Source organism: Triturus cristatus, chromosome 3_2 (genome assembly GCF_964204655.1).
Source record: "Triturus cristatus chromosome 3_2, aTriCri1.1, whole genome shotgun sequence".
NCBI classification, from domain to species: Eukaryota; Metazoa; Chordata; class Amphibia; order Caudata; family Salamandridae; genus Triturus; species Triturus cristatus.
This window is the reverse complement of record NC_140584.1, coordinates 276587601-276610825: the sequence shown is the minus strand read 5'-3', so window position 1 is coordinate 276610825 and position 23225 is coordinate 276587601. Positions and strand designations below refer to the sequence as shown.

At 44.1% G+C, this 23225-nt stretch overlaps 1 protein-coding gene across 2 annotated transcripts in view; it reads left to right on the top strand.

The window, feature by feature from the left end:
- The window catches only part of PTPRU (protein tyrosine phosphatase receptor type U), an 849745-nt gene that overhangs the window by 731523 nt on the left and 94997 nt on the right, over positions 1-23225 (top strand). For both annotated transcript variants that reach the window (XM_085647595.1, XM_085647594.1), the window contains 4 exons: positions 11504-11601; positions 12194-12310; positions 13841-13995; positions 14644-14779. In XM_085647595.1, coding sequence (XP_085503721.1) covers positions 11504-11601; positions 12194-12310; positions 13841-13995; positions 14644-14779 — 506 coding nt within the window. The remainder of the gene's footprint in view (positions 1-11503; positions 11602-12193; positions 12311-13840; positions 13996-14643; positions 14780-23225) is intronic.

Genomic DNA, 23225 nt, shown 5'->3' with positions numbered 1-23225 from the left:
ATCCTTCACTACCTACAGCGAGGAATCAATTCTCAAAATGCTTACTACCTTAAATCCTGCCAATCACTTCGCTGACCCTCTTCCTGCAAACCTTGTTAAAGACCTCACCCCGCTGCAGCTGCTTCTCTGGACCAATATTATAAACAATTCCTTACGCCAAGGTTGCATACCTGACACCCTCAAGGCTGGGCAGGTATCTCCCATTCTAAAGAAACCTACAGCCGATAATGCAGACTTAAACAACTACCGTCCTATATCCAATATCCCTACCCTAGCCAAACTCCTAGAAAAATGTGTTCACCTCCAGCTACTAAGACATATTGATCAGTTTAGCCTACTCAACAAATTACAATCTGGTTTCCGCGCAGGTCACAGCACCGAAACAGCCATGACCCACATAATTGACGATGCCCTACAAATTCTGGATCAAAACGGAGCATGTCTACTCATCTTGATTGACCTGTCCTCGGCCTTTGATACTGTCAAACACGAAAACCTGATTGACCTTCAGAAACACAGAATGGGATTAGCCGGTTCAGTTCTAAGTTGGTTTACGTCATTCCTCCAAGATAGATCACAACGATTCAAGGTCAATCAGTCCCTGTCCAATCCCATCCCAGTCACTTTAGGAGTCCCTCAGGGATCGGCACTATCTCCTACACTGTTCAATCTTTTCATGGAACCCCTCACTGAAATTCTCCACTTGTCTAATGTGCAATATCACATGTACGCGCACGACACACAACTATATCTAAAGATCCACACCCTTGAAGACATCAAAGCGCTCAACACCACTCTGTGGAACACTCAAACATGTATGGCAGAAAATCATCTCAAACTGAATGCCCTTAAAACCGAATTCCTCCTCATCGCCCAAGCACCCGTATTGCAAGACTGGATCAAACACCTTACTGCTCTCAATTGTCAACCTCTCATCGTAGATTTAGCAAAATCATTGGGAATATCCCTGGACAGTCAGCTTAACATACAAAAACACATCAGCATGCAACAAAGGGAGCTAACTTTCAGATAAATACTTTAAGAAAACTGAAACCCTTCCTGCTGGAAAAGGACTTCAAGATGGCAGTACAAGCACTAGTCATCCCAAGAGTGGATTATGGAAGTGTTACTCTATGTGTCCTACCCAGAGCTGCAACGGCCCCTCTGAGAGCCTCAATCAACACCGCAGCGAGACTTATCACTGGCTCCAAAAGAAGCTCCCATATATCACCGGACCTAAAATCCCTTAATTCGCTACCCTTTGAAGCCAGAATCCATCTGAAAATAGATGACCCATAAAGCCATCCATCACAATACACCCAGTTATCTGGCACAGAAACTGGTGCCCTCCTGTGGTGTCAGATCCTCAAGAAGTTCTATCAACCTTCTATTGAAACCTCAAAGATTCAACAAGAAGAAAACATACAACCGAACCTTTTCAGGGATGGCACCCCGAATTTGGAATGCTCTACCCCCAGAAACAAGACGTAATCCCTCCACTGCATCTTTCAAAAAAGAAGTGAGGGCGCTTCTTATGGCCAAACTCACCTGAACAGGGACTACTGTTACTCTGTGACCCAATGTATCCGCTATTCGGAACTTTATAATGTCCTCTGCCCGGCTAGAGACCCTAGATAATTATCTATATTATGCTTGAATTTCATCTAATGTTTTTGTTCTTGTTATGTATCTTATATCATGTGTCAATGATAGAATGAGTATACTTGCACTATTTTTTCTGTAATCTCTATGTGAACTACCTCTGTCTATGTAACTAAGACTCTAACCTGTGAAGCGCTCTGAAACCCGCAAGGGTCTGGTTCGCGCTCTACAAAACTCTCAAAATAAATACATAAATAAATAAAAGGCCCTCGGAACCCCATCCCCAGGGCCTTCACTTTAAAAGAAAAAGGAGGGTGATGCATAGCCCCTCTCCCTGAGCCTTTAATGGCCCATGGCCCAAGGGAAGGCTCACTTGCTGAGTCCCGGGGAGCTCACCCTGGTACAGATCGGTTTCCCTGCGGGCACCGGTATAGGCAGGGAAACATGTATTTGCCTCCTTGTGGCAGGAGCATTTTTAATCTCCATCCAAATGGGATCAAACACAAACTCTGCTTCCAGCGGGCCCAAGCTTAAAAAATGCTCCCCCAGCTGGTAGCAGACTTGTGTTCTGTTTCCCTGCCCACACTGATGCAACAATGATGTCATCAACTTTGCAATTTGAAATGTCCCGAGAGATGTCATTAATGATGTCATAGAAGATGTCATGAGTGATGTAATATGTGAAGTCATAAGCAGTGCATGGTAGTGGCACAAGTTATAGTTAGCTCTGCTAACTATAGCTAGTAATTTCTGTGCATTTTTTTGTTTAAACCGTAAACGTTGTCCCTTACATATTCACCTAACTGTAACACTACTTTAACCCTAATCTTATTTCAGTGAATATATGTATCTTAGTATGTGACGTTACACCGCGAGCAAATACCACGTGGTAGGTTACAACGCGGACGTTACATCGTCTGCATTGTTACCACGCATGGTATTACATCGCAAGTCGTTTCTACGACTTGCGCTGGACTTAGGAATAGTATAAATTACTATTCCTACTCCAGTTAGCGCAACAGTAGGGAATGTGTTGGACTTAAAATCCAACGCATTCCCTGGTGTTGCACGCCATCTAGCGCAAGTCGTTGAAACGACTTGCGATGTAATGCTATGCGTGGCAACAACATGGACAATGTAACGTCCACGTTGTGACCTACCCGTTTGGTATTACCAGCGTTGTAAATGCTGTCTCCCATATATCTGTATATATGTATGTGCATATCTGCATATGTGTGTGTATATATATAAATATATCTCACCCGGATGTTCTTGCTTCTGGAAAGAAGATTTGGCGCCTGACCCCCTTGATACCATTTTTGGCAGATCGGTGTATACGGATTGCATCGGATTACAACGGAGGTGGTTCTCCCCAGCCGTGATCGGACGACACGACAGGATTTGGACCGGAGACACCCCCAGGCGGAACTTTAAGGTATCGAGGGCTGGAGAGTATTTGTGCGGCGGTGGGCGGTTGCGGTTGTTAAATCTGAGCACTCGTATCAAAACCCCCCCCACGCGCTGATTAATTAAGCCCTGATTTTGAGCATGACGGCTGACAGCGTTCGCGACCGGGAGGCTGCAGCATTGTCAATGTTCTCTGACAGCCTCCCATTGCCTGTCAATATTCGGAATGGTCATACCACGGATGTGGTTACAAAGGACAGTTCACTTAAGGAGAAATTTAAAGTACTGGAGAAAAAGCTACGGAGCGAGCAAAGTAAGTGGTGGGAATCAAAATCCCTCCAGAGTTACATTGATGTGGAGCGTATCCCTCGTGGGTTGCGTATCTTAACGGCTCCCAGCTACGAAAACCCTAATCCTGAGCTCATGCGTGAATGGGCTGAAACGAATCTGGAATCCTCACGTAAGCTGGTGTTGATTTTAATTAAGTATGCTGATATTGATAGGGCCCTGTTACTCAAGGAGATTGATGCAATCAATGAAGAGCTTGATAAAATTGATGAGTCTGACGAGAAAACCAGGCTAAGAAATGACATGATAGCAAGACTCAAGAAGGAGGAAACAAAAATTATGGAGAGAAAAACGTTTAAATTCCAACGAGACCGCAATGACTATCAATTGGGGCAAATTTTTACATTTGCGCGGAAATATGACGCATTGCGGGTTCCGAAATCCAAGGTTATCCCTCCTAATAGGGGCCCTAATAAAGTTACTTGTGTGTATGATACTTCACAGTCGGATTTGAGTTCTGTTGGTGGCAGTGACTCTGAATCTGAGCTACGCGTCAATCTGGCAGCAGGACTGATCCCTAAACCGACACCAGCAGAGGAAATGAATTTTTTATGTGTGGAGAGGAGGCAAACCCTACGTCCAAGGCCGGCAACAATGAATCACGTCGTAGACGTGCAAACTTCAGGTCCAGGCAGAGGCAGAGGGCGAGGAAGAGGGGCCTCAAATCAGAACAGGAGAAGAGGAAGAGGATACTGGGCGAAGAATCAATAGTATGTAAAGACGCCAATACTATCATCAATCTGACATCTGTGAAGTTAACTGATGATGATAAGAGGATCCTCTCTTTAGGCCTCTCCTTTGCACCACAGAACAATTTTGATTATGTGTCCACGCGTCTTGATATCTATAAAGCTGTACGCAAACTCAAGCTTAAAAAATCCTTTGCTTTGCAAAACAATCGACGGAATACTACCAGCAATACACTTGAGGTATCTCTTCAGGATGCCATACAGGACTTGTGGGATACTGAGGGTGTGGACAAATGCAACCATACCAATTATCAGGATGGTGTCGACCTACGGGGACCTGTTACATCATTCAGACCCAAATCCACATTTAATCCCATCATGCCCCACGATGCATTAGATATATTTAATGAAAACGTGGTTACTGAAATGAAGGTTTTGCATAAGGAAACTCAGATAAAGAGACGTTGTTACAACCGCCAAACGCAACAATATAATCAACTCATTCTTAAACTTAAGAGTGATAGAAAGATTATTGTTCGTCAAAGTGACAAGGGCGGCAACATTGTTCTTTTGACTAAGGAATACTATGACCATGAGGCCTTTAATCAACTTAATGATAGGAGCTGCTACATTCGCACTACAGCAGCAGCTATCCTGGTATCTAATAATGAGTTCCGTGGTAAATTGATCAGCTGGAAGAGGCATAAACTCATTTCTGAAGCTGAATTCAACTTTCTGAGCAATGACAATCCTGTTATCCCCACTATGTATTTTATCCCCAAGGTGCATAAGGATCCAAACAGACCCCCGGGCAGACCTATTATTTCAGCCCGAGATGGCATGTATGAAAAAACGTCGCAGTATATTGACTTTTTCTTACAAGACTTTGTTAAATCTTTGGATTCTTTTATACAAGATACAGGGGATTTCTTGCGCAAGATAAATAGGGTTGAATGGAGAGATGAGTACTGGATGTTAGCACTCGATGTGACATCACTGTATACCAGTATTGGGCACCGGGATGGTATCCAGGCCATCAAACATTTTTTAGCACGCAAACCAGCTCAATTTGGGGTCCACAATGAAATGTTGATTGATATGCTAGAATGCTGTCTTCTTAACAATAATTTTATGTTCAACAGCTTACTGTACCGACAACTGAGAGGCGTAGCTATGGGGGCTTGTTTTTCCCCTAGCTACGCCTGTCTCCATATGGGCTATTGGGAGGAGATGATCCTCCAGAGGGACCATGCCCAATGCCTTAATGAAAAAGTGGTTGTCTGGTTACGATTCATTGATGACTTATTTGTAATATGGAATGGATCTTTAGATGAGGCCAATGGTTTTATTGAGATTTTAAATGTCAACAATCTTAACCTTCATTTTACTGCAACATGTAGCCAAACCAGTGTCACTTTTCTTGATACAGAAATTTACATACGAGCTGGTAAATTAGAAACTAGGCTTTACCGCAAACCCACGGCAGGTAATTCGACCCTACACGCGACTAGTGCCCATCCGCCCCATCTCATCAAAAGTATACCCTATGGGGAGATGTTGCGCCTTAAGCGCGTGTGCAGTAATGATACGGATCTTAGAGTAGCACAGACTTTGAGTAAACAAAGATTCAGGCAGAGAGGCTACTCAGAGGGGGTCATTGAAAGTGCCATTACAAGATCTAATGCACTGAGCCGTGAGGATCTGTTGAAACCCACGTCCAACATTACGGTTGTCACTACAATACACGGCAACCAAGAGGGTAATGACATGAATTCATCTAATGCTTTTAGAATTATCATGGGCTACAGTAAACAACAAGCGGAATTACGCAGAATCATAAACAGGAATTGGCCCATTGTGCGGAGCGATCCAATTATTGGTCCTTTGCTCCCGCAGCGTGTTACCATCACTTATAGTAGGGCCCCTACTATGAGACAAGCCTTAGTTAATACTAATCCTGAAACCATTGATAAAACTTCTTGGCTGCAGCTCAATAGTGGGTTTTACAAGTGCAAGACATGCAAGGCCTGTACCCATGGTATCAATACTAAAGTATATATTGATCCATTTAGTAACAGACAGCACAAGATCAGCAAACTATTGACGTGCAAAACCGAGTATGCGATCTATGTCCTCACCTGTCCTTGCAACCTTAGCTACATTGGCAGTACTAAATTAGCGGTGCACAAGCGTATATTGCAGCACTTACGTGCTATTTCCAACCAAGACAACACCTACCCCGTCGCCCGACATTTTAAAGAAGTGCATAATAGCGACACTAGGGGGCTCAATTATTATGTCATTGATTCCATTGAGCCCAGTAGGAGGGGAGGTGATCGTGAGTTCAACCTACGCAGATTGGAAACACGTTATATTTTGCAACTCAACACCAAGACACCATCAGGATTAAACATGACTGAGGATCTGCACACTTGTTTGGGTTGAGTTGTTCCTCATACGTTATAATGTTGCACTAGAATCTGTAATGCATTAGGACTTCTTTTTGCGATATTTGCACAAGTGTTCGTCACTTTTTAGTCTCCATTGGCCTTTATCCTGTTATGTTTTACTGGAATTTATATCGGATGTGTATACGGCAATTTTAAGAAAAGTTTTAGTCTTTTGTCTTAAAGCTATTAAGTTATATTATTTTATGGCTATTTATCTAGTATTTAACTATTTATTATTGACAAACTGTAATTTTTATGTAAATTTGCGTCTTTGCACATCTGCTATTGTCATCTATTCCTACATACATAGCTTTGAGGGTCAATATTCGCACTCCGTAATTTGATGAAACGTCCTTACAATTTATGTTATACCAGTATTTAATTTTGGACGCTTGTAATCCTCTCTATATTTGTTCCTATAACAATATGAACAGTGTCCTGTTTGCCAGTTCCTGAGTCTTAACAACTTACTTTTTTGGTATGACCATGTCCAAATATGAATTGTTTATAGATATTTACATCATCATATTATCCTTTTTAAAAGCACAGGCGCTTTTGTATTTTTAATTGCACTATACACTTTTCTTATTGGCCCTAAGGGAGAACCGTTTATATGTTTTCTGACATTGAGAGCAGGCTGTATTTATTGACTTCGATATCAGCAAGTATGTCAAATATGCGTGTCATTTTGCCTTATTCATACGAGCATTTATGCCGTTATTGAAGAGCATGTCTCTTTGTTGCAAGGTATTCGGAGATTTGAGTCTAATATGTAACTACAGTTATTGGCAACCTGATTATATTGTCAGCCCTGTCTCTCCAACAATATTTTTACTATGTCTATGAAATTGTAACCATGTGACTCCCCCATGTGACCTATACTAGCACTTTAAATTTGTGTTAACACGAGTGTAACGCTGTCATGTGAGCAAGGCTCTGAGGAGCCGAAACGTTATGGCCGTCGCTCTGGGTGAATAAATCAACCTGCACTTGAATTTGGCTCGTGTACTTACTTCGCAAAGCAGTTGAAGGATTTCAAGGCTGGTGGAAGTGGTAGCTGTGATATATATATATATGTATGTATATATATATATATTCACTGAAAAAACCATAGGTTTCACACATGTTATAGTTAGCTGTACATTTCATTCGTAAAAAACCAATGAAATTCCCCCGTTATAGTTAGTGCAGGCAACTATAACTCACGCGACCGCAATCCTCTGCTGATGCTAATACTGTATTTAGACACTTATTTGCCCATGTCTTCTTCCATTACATTTTATCTATACATATATTACAAATATTTTTTTTTCATAAAGACACATATGTCATCAGCAGAAGATTGCGGTCGCGTGAGTTATAGTTGCCTGCACTAACTATAACGGGGGAATTTCATTGGTTTTTTACGAGTGAAATGTACAGCTAACTATAACATGTGTGAAACCTATGGTTTTTTCAGTGAATTTGCAAGGTTTTTTAAATGCTAATTCCTAACTATAACGTGTGTGAAACCTATGGTTTTTTCAGTGAATTTGTACGGTTTTTTAAATGCTAAGTTACTTTACGCCATTCGTGGCGTGCGCGCCCAGTTAACGCAGTTCGTTCCGTGCGCGCACCGTGCGCGCACAGTAAGCACGCGGTGCGCTTCGCGCACCGCGCGCCCACTTTACGCAGTTAGTGCCGTGCACGCACGGTGGTCACGCGGTGCGCTGCGCGCACCGCGTGCCCACGTTATGCGGGATGGGCCATGTACGCACGATGCGCTTCGCGCACCGTGCGCACATGGGGGACATATTATGCGCATCGTTGTGAAATGTATTCTTTATTATTTTCATATGTTTGATATGCCGTGCACAAATTGTGCCCTTCGGGCACCATTTGCACAGGGAGTGGGGAGAGTGTGGATAATTTTTTTTTAAAAAAAATTTTTTACCGTACGCGTACGGTAAGCGTAATCAGCGATTTTTCGAAAAAAAAAACATTTTTTTTTTTTGGCCTTGGGGGTTGTTTGGGGACCCGTATATCACTGCTGGGTAGTTATGATCTCAATATACTGCCCCTTTAGACATTTTTTGGCTTCATTTATGCTGCCCCACTCAGAGTGTGAGAGAGAAAATGGCGGCCGCCGCTTCCTGGTTTCGGCCGATTCGAATGTTTACTAAGATCTAAGAGCCAACCAGAATCGCGCTCGCGCACGTCACCGTACGCGTACGGTAAGCGCACCGTAAGCGCACCGTAAGCTGGCTCAGATATATATATTGATTTAAAGGCTATTTTCTCAGAATCTACTGAACAGATTTACACCAAACCTACAAAAGGCACTTCCTTGACCTGAGGACTACCTCTCTGCCAAATTTCATTTAATTCTGTTCAGCCGTTCGGGCTGTAGCTCTGTCTAAAGGTCCTATGGAAAAATGCATGGGAAAAACGTGTTTTGGGACCCCCCTTTTATCTCAGCCCCCGCTTGACAAATCCCCCCGAGACTTTCAGGGTAGGAGCGGAGCTCAACGCCCCACCTATTTTGAAAATTTCGCGAGGATTCGTCGACCGGCGCCAAAGTTATTCAAAATAGAATGTTGCGGATTTCCTATGGTAAGAGGGTCCTAACTATAACTACCTACTGGCGACCGCCAGTAGGTAATATATATATATGTATTTGTATACGTATATATGTATATGTACATATATATATTCACCGGAAGAAAAAAAAGTTACAGGAACATTCTAGTTAGTTTCTGAATTTACACACAGAAACCATAGAAATTCAACAGTTATAGCTATCTCAAGAAACTATAACTTGTGCCCTAAGGTAACTATAACTTGCACTCCGCCTTACAGTTTTCTCATCAATAATTTTGCTTCAAATGTTGCAGAGATATTATTAATTATTTCATAGAAGATGCCATCAGTGATGTAATATTTGGGGTAATTAGCAGTGCATGGCAAGGATGTGAGTTATAGTTACCTTAGGGCATGAGTTAACGTTTCCTGAGAAAACTTTAGCAGTGCACGTCAGAGGGCTGGCCCTGCAGCCAAGCTCCCTCAATCTGGCAACTCCACATCACGCATGGCCATTGGCCGCAGGCCTAGCCTTGCTGCCAACCCCCTGATATGTACATCCAAAGACAGTACACGGCGTGGGGTTGGCTGCATGAGAGGGGTTGGCTGCAGGGTATCTCAAGAAACTACAACTCTTGGTTGAAGTGTTGGCTGCCAATCAGATCTCACCTTGAGGTCTGCCGGATCCACAGAGAATTTGTGTCCCTAGATAGCTATCAATCTTTTTTCTTTAATAACCCCAAAACTACTGAATGGATTTACACTAAATTGCAAAAAGAGATCTTTCTGGATCAAGATCTAGCTTTCTGCCAAATTTGGTGTAGTTCTGTTCAGCAGTTTGGGCTGTAGCCGTCATAGGGGATTCTGGGCCTCGCAGTCCTGCTGTTTAGTAGCGATCTTCCGGAGGCTGATACTAGGGTCGAAAGTGCACTTAGTTGATGCAATCTGAGCCCCGAGGATGTGTTACGAGCCCCAATTCTCTTTAACTTGTTCCAGGTGATTGATAACTTTGGATGCATTTTTTCATTCTGCCTTGTCTGCCGTAACTGAGTTATGGAGAACTAGGTTCCACTTAGCAATGTGGCAATATATGGTCTGCACGTATATATGAATTTAACATTTAGCACGTTTTTAAGCATGTTTTATTTATATTCAGTATTGGGTAGGCTGCATGATTTGGGGAGCTTTGGCGCCATCTTTCTGAGAATTACTTTATTTGAGACTACAATCTCGATACTCTCATCTTCCGGGCATGGAACACACATTTATACATTTATGTATTGTTTAGGATATTCCTATTTTTGGCAAAGCAGGATGGCTGTGCACTTTGCTGTTATTTGTATGTATATACTTTCTGCACTAGCAATTTTATTTTTATGCCATGATCAGTTTGTTTCTGCCAGTTAGAGTGTCACTCACGAATTCTGCTTTCCATGTTTATTGAAGCCTATGTGAGGTGGGAGGGTTATATATAATTGAAATTACATGGCGCCAAACAGATTGATAAGGCGAAACGCATCTCTCTTTCTTTGCGGGGGTCGTGGGAGACCTGAATTTAATAAACAAGCCTTATTCATTCCTACCTCGTGTATGTGCCTCTTCCTTGTGGAGTTGGATGGACTTTTGTGTGTGTGTATATATATATATATATATATATATATATATATATATATATATATATATATATATATATATATATATATAATATATATATATATATAATATATATATATCTGATATATTTTGGGGCTGTCTGGGGGGGGGGATTTCGAGAGATGACCAGAAGGGAAAATTCATCATTTATTTAGTTTTTCCGTTGTGGTCGTCTCTCCAAATCTACCCCCCCCCCCCCCCCCCACCCCTTTCCCCCCCTTCAGCTGGCCCCACCGCTCTTACCTGCAGCAGCCGCAGCTGTATATAGGTTCTTATTTGGTGTTAAGAATAATAAACCGATATATGCTGACCTTGTGATATAATGGTACTCGATATTCTGGAATCGATATTGTGGTACTCGCCCTTCCAACACACGATCACCAAGGTCGGTGCTGCACTTGCCTTCAAATGGTTGAAATGCTTGCGCTTGCTCTAGCTGCCCTCACATGGCCATGAAGACGTGCCGCCTCCACTTGCCTTCAGATGCCTGGGGAGGCCAGCGGCAGCGTGTCTGTCTATAGACGGCAGTAAAGAGGGTGTCAGCTTTGCCTCTGTTATTGTTTCTGGGAGGGCAGAGCTGGCTCTGCGTCTTTACATAGCTGTAAACCCAGTGTTAGCTCTGTGTTGTAGATTCACAAGGACTCCTTGCATGGAGGTACAGGTAAGGAAACTGGAAATACGGACTGATGGAGGGAGAGACGTTGCATGGCATATTATCACCAGGGGGAGAGTGGCCATTTAAGGACGGTTGTAAGAGGTAGTTCCAAACTTGACCTATGTCTTCTTCACCCGCAGGTCCAAAGCAGGAGATGGTGTACGACTTCTGGAGGATGGTGTGGCAGGAGCACTGCTCCAGCATTGTGATGATAACGAAGTTGGTGGAGGTGGGCAGGGTACGTTCCTGAGTGGATTCTTGAAGGAGAGGGGTGCCAGTGACTGGATGGACGTCTCTCAGGACAGACAGTGAGAGGGAGGGATCAGCAGTGCAAGAGACAGAGACATACTCTGAGAACAGGAAGAGACTGTTACAGCTGAGAAAAAGACAGGAAGCTGTTTATCAGAAAATTTTAACTACTGTGTTTGGGAACAGAATGGGTAAAGCTAGTCCAGCTTCTGAGATCCATAAGGCCCAAAATGTATTTTAGAGCAGAGAGGAAATTAAAATATTGAAGAAAACTTTGAAAAGTTGAGAGTGTAAGGGACGAGTACAGAAAAAAAGCCATTCAGAGGTGTATCATTACCAGAACTGGAAAAGACCAGTGAGAAATCAATGTTTGTTGAGAGCCTGCTCCTAAATGCCCAGACCAGGACTAGAGAGGCGTGGTCTGACCTGCAGAAGAGGAATGAGAATGAGACAAAAAGGAGGGAAGTAGATTCCCTCGCTTATAGCCTGTCCTCCGCTCAAAGGCGTGTGCATCTGATCCACACTGAGCTCGGGTACAGGGATCCAAGTGCAGTCGTACTCTGACCCTCTTTATCTTTCAGGTGAAGTGCTCGAAGTACTGGCCGGAGAGCTCTGAACTCTACGGCGACATCAAGATCACACTGCTAGAAACCGAGACCATGGCGGAGTATGAAGTCCGGACCTTCTCAATGGAGCGGGTACGTTGTGCTTGTGTTTCCCTGTGTGTAATGGGGAGGAATGGCCTTTCTCCCAGGATTTAGGTAGTCTTGTCCTACATGGCTTTCATGGAGTTTCATTGATGGATAATGAATTTCCTGTTGGTAGGTTGAATACATTTGTACCAAAACTATGGGTGTGAATAAATTATGCAGCACTGGTAGAGAATCACCTCGTCCAGAAAAGTAATCATATTGAGGGCCCATTCGAGGGGGTATGTTTTATCTCTGTTTCTCATCTAAGAGCAATTGCTTTGTAAGTTGAGAAATACAGGGCCCAATTCACAAAGTTTTGTGCTGTGATTTATTTTTGTAGCACTCCTGGCATAACTCTTGCATTCCAACACTAAACCAGACATGGCTTTAAGATGAACAGGTCCTGGAAAAGACTCGGCACTGACAGTAAAACAAAACTGACATTGAATCAGGTCCCTACAGGACCCTCATGTATGTCCTTAACTCATCATTAACAGAAACAACCCTGAACCGGGATGAAATAAATACCCGTAGCTTCTCCATTCTCTTGCTTTCTCTTCAGAGAGAAGAGGGTCGCAGCTGAGCCAGATGTGTGACATGTCTTGCTCATCTGTGGGGACATGGTGCATAGAGGTCTGGTTGCCTGTCGACATCTCTAGGAACAATGCCTAGAGGTGACTGGCCTTCGCTCCACTTCTATAGGGACATTGTCTATGGGAGGCTAGTCGCCTATCTAAATCTGTGGAGAAGCTATCCATAGTAGACTGGCCTCATAGTTCCTTCTGTGAGGACATTGGATAGAGTAGTCTGAACTTTTGTCTAAATAGGCAGGGCATTGACTATTGGTGACTAACTGTTCGCCCATATCTACTTACTTACTGATACATACTTATTTTCAATCTTAATTTCTTACTTTCTGTTTCAGTTTCTTTTGCCATTTGATGTTTCTTTTATTTCTCTTTCTTTATTTTGTTCCTTCTTTTGCCATTTGCTTGTTTCTTCAGTCTGGAGTTGCTCATTGTTTTATCTCTTCTTTGTTTTACTATTTTTATCTTGCTTTTTTGTTTGTTTATTTTCCTCTATTTTATTCTTTTTTTTTCCTCTCCAGTTTTTATCCATTCCTTGTTTCTATTTCTTTCTTACCATGGTCTTTTGTTTTTACACTAATTGCTGCATAATATTTTACTCTCAACATTGTTTTTTCTTTCAGCTTTAACCTTTTTTGCTCTTAAATCTGTTTTTTTTTCATTTTTAATTTGGCTTTCCCCTTTTTCTCATCCTTGTGGTGTGTTGTTGGGTTCCCAAAATCATTTAATCCACTTTTCTTTTTCTTCTTTTATGTTCTCCCTTCTTTTGTTCCTCCTAGACGTTTTTTCAGCATTTTGTTTTCCTTTTTTCTTTCTATTCCTTTTCCGTGTCTCTTTCGCCCTTGTTCCTATCCTTTTTTCCTTCCTCAGCCACCTGAACTCTTTCCTTTTCCTCCCTACACTCCTCTTCGTTTTTCTAACGTCACTCACGTTTTCTGTCTCTTTACAGAGGGGTTATCCAGCCAGGCATGAGGTAAAGCAGTTTCACTTCACGTCGTGGCCAGAACACGGGGTGCCTTACCATGCTACGGGCCTTTTGGCCTTCATTCGGCGAGTTAAGGCCTCAACACCTCCAGATGCTGGGCCTGTCGTCGTCCACTGCAGGTAAAATCTATTCAGGAGCTTGCAGAAGCCTACGTTATAGCTATAAAAAAAATCTCGCTACTGCATACTGAGCATGGAAGAATCTTCTTTCCAGTTTCCATTTTTTTTTTAGTTGTGGATTCTTGGTGCCACTTTCCATTATAAGGCAGTACTCAATGTAAGTAGTTTAGCCAGGTGCCTCCTTTATGCAGACCCTGCTGGAGACCCCTGACCAGCGACAACCTTCATGCCAACCCCAACGTAAGAGCTATCCTCATCAGTGACCTTCATCCCAGCCCCAATAGGCATTGGTAATCAGAATTTTGATATAAGTTCGATAAAGAGTTGAAAGCAACCGCCACATTTAAGCCAACCCCACCTAAAAGTGATTATTGCCATGATTCTCATTTTGAGCTCCATACAGAGAGATTTACAGTCGTACTAACCTTGCTGCAGAGTTCTAGCTTTAAGTCAGTTTTCTTTAAAAAGCCATGAGTGTCCTCTGTTTTGTGCTGTCAGTGATTAGCAAGTTGTATTGAAATAAACAGCTAATCCCCTATGGGTCTGTGTGAGAGCAGCTGCAGTGGTGGGGTATCGCAATAAGACTTTTGAGATGTCCTCAAGCTACTCTAAGTGCATAGAATTCTCAGGATCCTCCTCTCTTCACAGCGCTGGTACTGGACGGACAGGATGCTACATCGTGCTGGACGTGATGTTGGACATGGCCGAGTGTGAAGGCGTGGTGGACATTTACAACTGCGTCAAGACACTCTGCTCCCGGAGGATCAACATGATCCAGACGGAGGTGAGTGGAGCCCATCTAGTTGGGCAGGGAGAGAGGTGGTGTGCGATCGATCATGTCCATGTTTTTCCTCCGAAAAGCAGCTGTTTGAAAAAAACTGCAATTTGATCAAAAAGAGGGATATGTTTTGTGAGGATTATCAGCTGTACAAAAATATTAGTAGTGTTCTGCAACCTTGAAGAACAGCTATATGGATCTCAGTGACCTATTAGGTTAAGGACGAGAAGCACACCTTGACTTCAGAAGAATATCAGTAAATTCACCAGCTTGGGATATACCCTGCCAACGGGGCAGCATTGCCAACATTGATCAGGAGAAATATTCAAGAAATCCAATTCTTAAAACAAAATAAACCCTACATGGGAGGGCTATTGTTGCAAAAAGTAACACTTCTCTCCCTCCACTTTTTTGTTTTTGTTTACCAGTATACAAACTTGGAATACTCTCCAAGTCCCTTAACCAAAGCAATAGACTATTCTCCCATTCTGAATGTGTACATCTTAAGAACTATATGCACCCTTGCTGGAGTCCTGAACATGTAGCACTGAGCATAATTAAGTGGCAGTGTAAACCTAGTCATTTCATACGAAAGAGAATTTGAAATGAATGGAAAGCCCGCAGCAGAGAACCTCTTGAGTCAGAGATCCGAGTAATACACAGGAGGCGGCTCGGGAGTATTGAAGTGTCTTGAAACAGTGGCATAATACACGATACAGCTGAAGTCAATTCATACGCTGGGACCAGGGCCAGCATCGTGACTTTTGTTTCGGAAAATGCATTCTGTGACTACTGGGTGAAGAACTACAGAGGCTGCTACCACGATCGAATGTCAACAGATTGTTTTTTGTTGCTTTTTCACTCCGAGCTGCTAACCGCAGCTGTTTGATTCTCATGGTTTTCAATGAAGGAATATTACATATTTTTAGCTGAAGTGGCTGAGTAATTTTATGGAGCATTTTCGAAAAGTTCTTCTTCTCCCTTCCATGCATATGTATACACGCGTGTCCTGTCTGCGTTATCTTCTGAACTGACGGGTCTCCGATAACTCATGAATCCGCACCAAAAATAAGATGTCAAGCAACTTGCTTTTAATATTTTTCGATTCGAAATGTGTTACTCCATGGCTGCGTTATCAATGTGCCTATTTTTGGGAGCCTTCTTGGCAGACATCAGCTTACGTGCTGTGGTATGGTTATGTATGGGCAGCCTTCAAAGTCTTACCAGCAGGTGTGTGTGGCAATGACATAGTTCTGCCTGTATTGTACACTGCTGCCTGCGCTGTGCCCGTTCTGTGAGTGAGAGAAGCTCGCCATCTGGCTGTACACTGCTGTCTATTGTGTGTATGCGGGAGAAGCTCGTTTGGTTGCTTTATATACATAACCGAAGCTTGCCACGATACCTTCTCTATTAATTATGTGTCTATGAGGAGATGCATGTTGTTAAACTTGTTTGTAAAGCAGGAGCTTAGAATGTGAGGCGTAGTTCTTGTATAGCATGCATCTTGTATATATGTATATATATATATATATATATCTGTATATTTTATTGGGGGTGGGGCCAATTGAAGTGTTTGTACATTTACTGCCTGTGTCTGAGAGGAGTGTTTGCATTGCTGCTTCTTGTACGCTTGCCTGTGTCTTAGAGAAGTGTTTGTACTGTTCCTGCCTGCTCGCCTGCCTGTGTCTGAGGGAAGTGTTTGTACTGCTGCTGCCTGTGCTGTGCCTAGTCTTCTTGTGGGGGAAGTGTTTGTAGTTCTGCTGTCTGCTCGCCTGCCTATGTCTGAGAGGAGTGATTGCATTGCTGCTGCCTGTACACTTGCCTATTTCTTAGAGAAGTGTTTGTAGCTCTGCTGTCTGCTCGCCTGCCTGTGTCTGAGAGGAGTGATTGCATTGCTGCTGCCTGTACACTTGCCTATTTCTTAGAGAAGTGTTTGTAGCTCTGCAGTCTGCTCGCCTGCCTGTGTCTGAGAGGAGTGATTACATTGCTGCTGCCTGTACACTTGCCTATTTCTTAGAGAAGTGTTTGTAGCTCTGCTGTCTGCTCGCCTGCCTGTGTCTGAGAGGAGTGATTGCATTGCTGCTGCCTGTACACTTGCCTATTTCTTAGAGAAGTGTTTGTAGCTCTGCTGTCTGCTCGCCTGCCTGTGTCTGAGAGGAGTGATTGCATTGCTGCTGCCTGTACACTTGCCTATTTCTTAGAGAAGTGTTTGTAGCTCTGCAGTCTGCTCGCCTGCCTGTGTCTGAGAGGAGTGATTACATTGCTGCTGCCTGTACACTTGCCTATTTCTTAGAGAAGTGTTTGTAGCTCTGCTGTCTGCTCGCCTGCCTGTGTCTGAGAGGAGTGATTGCATTGCTGCTGCCTGTACACTTGACTGTTTCTTATAGAAGTGTTTGTAGCTCTGCTGTCCGCTCGCCTGCCTGTGTCTGAGAGGAGCGATTGCATTGTTGCTGCCTGTACACTTGCCTGTTTCTTAGAGAAGTGTTTGTAGCTCTGCTGTCTGCTCGCCTGCCTATGTCTGAGAGGAGTGATTGCATTGCTGCTACCTGTACTGTGCCTAGTCTGCTTGTGGGGGAAGTGTTTGTAGCTCTGCTGTCTGCTCGCCTGCCTGTGTCTGAGAGGAGTGATTGCATTGCTGCTGCCTGCACACTTGCCTGTTTCTTAGAGAAGTGTTTGTAGCTCTGCAGTCTGCTCGCCTGCCTGTGTCTGAGAGGAGTGATTGCATTGCTGCTGCCTGCACACTTGCCTGTTTCTTAGAGAAGTGTTTGTAGCTCTGCAGTCTGCTCGCCTGCCTGTGTCTGAGAGGAGTGATTGCATTGCTGCTGCCTGCACACTTGCCTGTTTCTTAGAGAAGTGTTTGTAGCTCTGCAGTCTGCTCGCCTGCCTGTGTCTGAGAGGAGTGATTGCATTGCTGCTGCCTGCAGACTTGCCTGTTTCTTAGAGAAGTGTTTGTAGCTCTGCAGTCTGTTCGCCTGCCTGTGTCTGAGAGGAGTGATTGCATTGCTGCTGCCTGCACACTTGCCTGTTTCTTAGAGAAGTGTTTGTAGCTCTGCTGTCTGCTCACCTGCCTTTGTCTGAGGGGAGTGTTTGCGCAGCTGCTGCCTGCTCCTCCTTTAATGAAGGCCGCGCGCTCAGGTGTCAGCGCGCGCTGCTGTCTGAGGCGCCCGTATCAGCATCCCGAGGCCCGGCTTGGAAGCAGTCAGTTGTGCTCGTCTGGTGATTAATGCGCTGCTTGCTGGGGGTGGTGAAGGGATAAGGGTGAGAGGGGCTACTCCTGGCCAAGGTAGCGAGCAATTACTCCAGAGTAATGTGTTCATTAACTTAAAGCACAGGCAATAACCCTTGGCGGCTGGCACCGTCAAACGTACAAGTGCCTGCAGGAGCGCGCGCCGGTGATTCATGGCGGAGATGAGCGGAAAACGCGCCCTATCCAGCGGGGATTCCTTTATCTCCACACCCGCTACATGTGTGCTGAGACGGCAGCTCACGGAGCGCGAGGGCTTAGGTCTTCCATTTTTTTGTTATTATATTTTTATTGCATTTTGATTATCCCCAACATACTCGACTCATTGTGTTCTATCCAGCCATTACTTGTTGCGCTTGCGCCCTTGTACTCTCACGATGTGCTGCCTCCAGAAATCGACTATGGAAGGCAATGATGAGATTTTTGAACGGGCCATTACCTCGCCTGATATGTGACCGACTGTCCCAAATCTATTATCTTTGAGATGAAATCGCTGGTCACACAATTTCAGATGTACCCCGTAGCCCAGTCTTGAAAATTGAAGCCCACTTCCTAAAACATCCTTGTCTGGGGCATTATATTCATGGCCAATGGAATTTTGCAATTGTGTGGCCACGGCTTTTCCGCATATTTATGAATTTGCCGTATAAGTCACCATCTTCTGCAAAATTAGCAGCTTTTAACAAAAAATAAGTTTGTATCTCAAATAGTTAGATGGTACTAACACAGGTGCCGGCCAAACCTTTGTTGTACTGGGGCTGGTCAATTTTCAGTTACTGATTGCCTTGTTAAACTGATACTAATGGGATGAAACCTTTCTCCCAGACAGAGTTAACTTGTACAAAAAATGTCATAATAGTGCCACAAAAATTAGCACATCATGCCGCATAATATTCTTTATAGTGACGCATAAATTAGTCCTCTCTTGCCTCATAATTCTAGATACCCTGGCTATATTCGAGTCAGTTATTAAACTAGACTCGTACAGGGCCTAGTCAGCATTATGTTCCACCCAATAAGGAATGGGTAACTCTGTGTACCGCACTAGACTCGCCAGCGGGACGTTAAATCCAACAAGGTTGACTTTCGATCCTTTGCCGTTTAAATAGGACTGTGTACCGCAGTGACAGATAGAAATGACATTAAATGTGCCGAACCTCCCTGTACACTCTCTGAAAACCACACAACCAGATACCTTTCAAAAAGCCTGTGATGCACAGGGGAGCAGGCGAACTGAGAGAAGGATAAAGCTGGAGGCCCCGCAGGAAGGTAAATGGTGGTTGGATTTTCTGACCTCAAAGTCTTTTATTTCTGTTCCAGTTGCGTAAGAAGAACATTCTTGTGTGGTTCCTGTCCCCCTCCTGCATAAATTTGTGTATGCATTAAACAATGTATCCCTGGTGGGCAACATAACCAGCAGTATCAGATTCCCAAAGTCATTCAAGTAGCAGAAGAGACATCATATTCCATTTGAGCGCCCTAGGCCTTTTCCCCCTGAAGACATTATATAATCTGACCTCACGCAATCTTTAAAGTGACGGGCCAGCGTATTTCTGAAACAGTCTGTCTTGCCGCATTTGACCCTTCAGTTTTGTTGGTTCGCTTGGCAGAGGTCAGATCTGCATGTACGGTACCAGATGCCAGATGCGGTTGAATCCTTCAATTCCTTGTCTTTGAGGTCTTTTAACTGATGATCTCACCCCTTCAATGCTTTGTCCTTGAGGTTCTTTTATTTGATGATCCCACCCCTTTCTCTATGGGGTTTCCCAGAGCTTTTCGCTGACACCAATGCCCTTTATTCTCTCTGCCCACTGCACAGCTATACTGATGCTGTTGTCTGCCTGCAATGCTTCAACCATGCAAAGGACATCCACCCACAGGCGCCATTGGACAATGCTTGTTTGCATGCAGTCCTGTGTGTTTGTCTGTTCCTTGGAACAAGCATGAGGATCATAGGCTGTTGTGGTGATGGTGAGGTGCTCCTGTGAAGTCCCTTTTGCCCTCTGTCATTGGGCCTGCTTCCTGCTCCCAACTGACCAGTGAAGCCCCCAGTCTTCAGCTTTGATTCTAAACTCCCTCCACGGTTAGTCTGATCAAAGACTATGGGTTTTCACCATTTCTCCCTCTGGATCATTGGGTGTTGCCTCAATGACTTGTTGGTCTGTCTGGATGATGGCAATGCTTTCTGTGTAGGGGGACCTGCTGTCACACTTCCCAGTGGCACATGGTGACGACCAAAGGGACCATATATCGCCTACTCACGGAAACTACTACTAAGTGTCGAGGACGACATTAGGTTAAAAGGCTCATGTATTTGCCATTGGACATATTCGCGTACATGCAACCGGTCAAAAGTTGCTGAGGATTTTTCTTGGTTCAGATTTGATATCTATCTTTCACTTAGGAGAAATGGTAGCCGAGCTTTAGAGGTGTTTTTAGGCAGAAACGGCTCTGTAAAACCAAGCGTTGCCTCACCTTGACAGGCAATACCTTTGCTGTAACAACTTTGATACAATCAAGGATGGTTTGAAGAAATTTATGTAGCTTCTGCAAGGATCTCCAGCCCAGCTTCAATGTATCAAAAATCTGCGGCGCGACTGCTGATGGAGGCAAACAAACTTGCTCTGGCAATTCCTGTCATAGCTTTAGATCATGTTTTCATAAGCGTCCATTGCTCATTGCTTTCATTGGCTCCTTCACAGCTCGCGCCATTCTTGCATCAGTCTGTATCATTTGTCGCTCCATCGCTTCTGTTGCATCTCATATCATGTTCACATCAACGTTTATTGTTCATCGCTTTTATTCACGCCTTGTATCATCTTTACCTCACTGTTTAGTGCCTCCATTTTGCAGCTCGTATCTGGTTTACATCGTCATGAATTGTTCATCACCTCCCCTGGCCCCTTGTCACAGCTCATATCATATTCACATCAATATGCATTTTCATTCCCTTCATGGGCTCCCTGCACATTTCGTATCAGTTCTTTTATGATACCAGTTATGGCAAAGCTCCCATGTAGCTAAGCAACAAGCCCTTTAGGAGGTCTCCCTTCTCCGACCCTGTGATCTGCATTTCCGCGAGGAGTTATTGAGTCCTTCCTATTGCAGCTTTGTCAACCTGGAATGGCCGTCAGACCACCTCTGCGCCACCGTCAATGGCTTAAGGTTTAGGAAACAAGTAAAAACATGGCTTTTTCACGGAGTGCCGTGCATGTTTTAATCGGAGGACACATGTATGTTTTAGTACTAAGTGACTCACCTCAACAGATCCTCCTGGGTGCAGGTACAAGCTGCGAGAGGTATCCTTTACTTTACTGCTGTGCAAACTAGCCTGAACATCACAGAAACTTTTCTCCCACGGACTGATTGCAAAACTATTCTCACTCACAAGTTGAAAGGTGCAGAAACCGCATTTTCTCAGTGTCAAGTCCAGTTTTCTGGAACTTTTCTGCTGCTATTCGTCCTCATCTTGCTTAATTGCCTCGACTCATACCTAGCTATTTCGTACATCTTTTTGCCATAAAGTTGATTCATGACAACAAGCTCCGGAAAGCCAACGTTCTGACAGAGCGTTGCACTAATTTCCTTCAATCGAATATTTCAGAGTTTAGTAAGTACTTAGCAAATTCATTTTAGGTGTGACGGGTCTTAAAAAAGAGCAGGGATTGTTGCTTTACTCCAATAAAATGGTCGCTGGACAACATATAGCTGCAGATGAGGAACCTTTCTCTCAAGCACTGGTTCTCATGCCTATTTAGCCTTTCACTTTCTTAGTAAGCTGTCCCATAAGTATTAATTTCGTTTAGACAACTGCAGATACATTATAAAGGTTGGAAATAAAGAGACATGCAAACATGCAAGCCACTACCTCAGGTAATTTATTGTGTGTTCAAACAGAAGAAGCCTGTGGGCCACATGTACGTGGTTGTCTGTACAGTGGATGGGAAGGTGTGCATGGCGGTAGGCACTTTCCTCGTAGGGAAATATATTTAGAGTTCTGTAGATGTCAGGCATCCTCTAACTCTAAATTACCTTGCAAGTTGTCCATTTCTCTGATAGTGTCTCTTTCAGATATGTTCATGAGGCAAGTCCTTAATGTGGGCATGAAGGCGTTCTCAGCTCTCTATTGCCTGTACCCATGTGGCCTAAGTGTTTTAGGGACAAAATGCTGCCATCTCACATCTGTTCGTAAGCCTTTGTTAAATGAGTTGGCAGGAGTCGACCATGGACAGGTGTCTTCATCACTAAAAACCAGTCTCGCTTAATTTAGCGTTCGCAGCGGAGATGCCAACATTATAATGGGCTTGGATGATGGCGTCCCAGGGATACGTCAAAAAAACGTGGTTGAACGGGTCATGGAGGCTGAACTCTTCCATCCCTAGAGGAGCGTCATCAGCCAGAGAAACCAGTCCAAATCATTTCATTTAGCTAGAGAAATTAAAGATTTATAGTCTGGCGGATTGAACATCGTTTTGCAAGCACAGCGGAGTTAACGCAAAACTTGTACCGAGGCAGACTAACTCTTAAAAAACTTTCAACAGAGTTTCCTCAAATAAATCAAACAGACCTTACTGTTGAGGGCCTGCCCCCCTTTCCTGGAGAGGACCCGGCATTGTTGTGACATCTAACTTCCCCTGCAAAGGAAGCCCTGGGATTATAGTGCAGATGCGAACACTTAAATGTGCACAATCCGAATCTTCATAAAAACTAAACTGTCCTAATTCCACAGAGGGGAGCTCTCTATCTGCGACCAGAGGCTGAACGTGTATATAAAATTACCGCCCCCACTAAACTTAGGGGGGGACTCAGTAGACCGCACATAAAGTTTGATGGTTATTCAGACTGGACCAGACCCAGACCATAGAGGTAACTCTACAGGGAGCCCCCAAAGGTTGGATGAGAGCTATGACTAAAGTACTTGGAAACGCATCAGGCAGTGACAAAGATTAGGATGAGTGTCAGACATCCCGTCCCACCAGGCCCCCGAGGTGGTGTCTCAAGTCTAAAGCCAAGAAGGGAGTTGGCCTGCCAGCCCAGGAGGTAAACTTTCACAGCTCCGAGTGCGCGAGATGTCCCGGGGTGGGCCCTCGCCCTGGTCCCTTGGCTGTGAAGACACACCGGTAGCCTCACAGCTCCGAGTGCGCGAGATGTCCCGGGGTGGGCCCTCGCCCTGGTCCCTTGGCTGTGAAGGCACACCGGTAGCCTCAC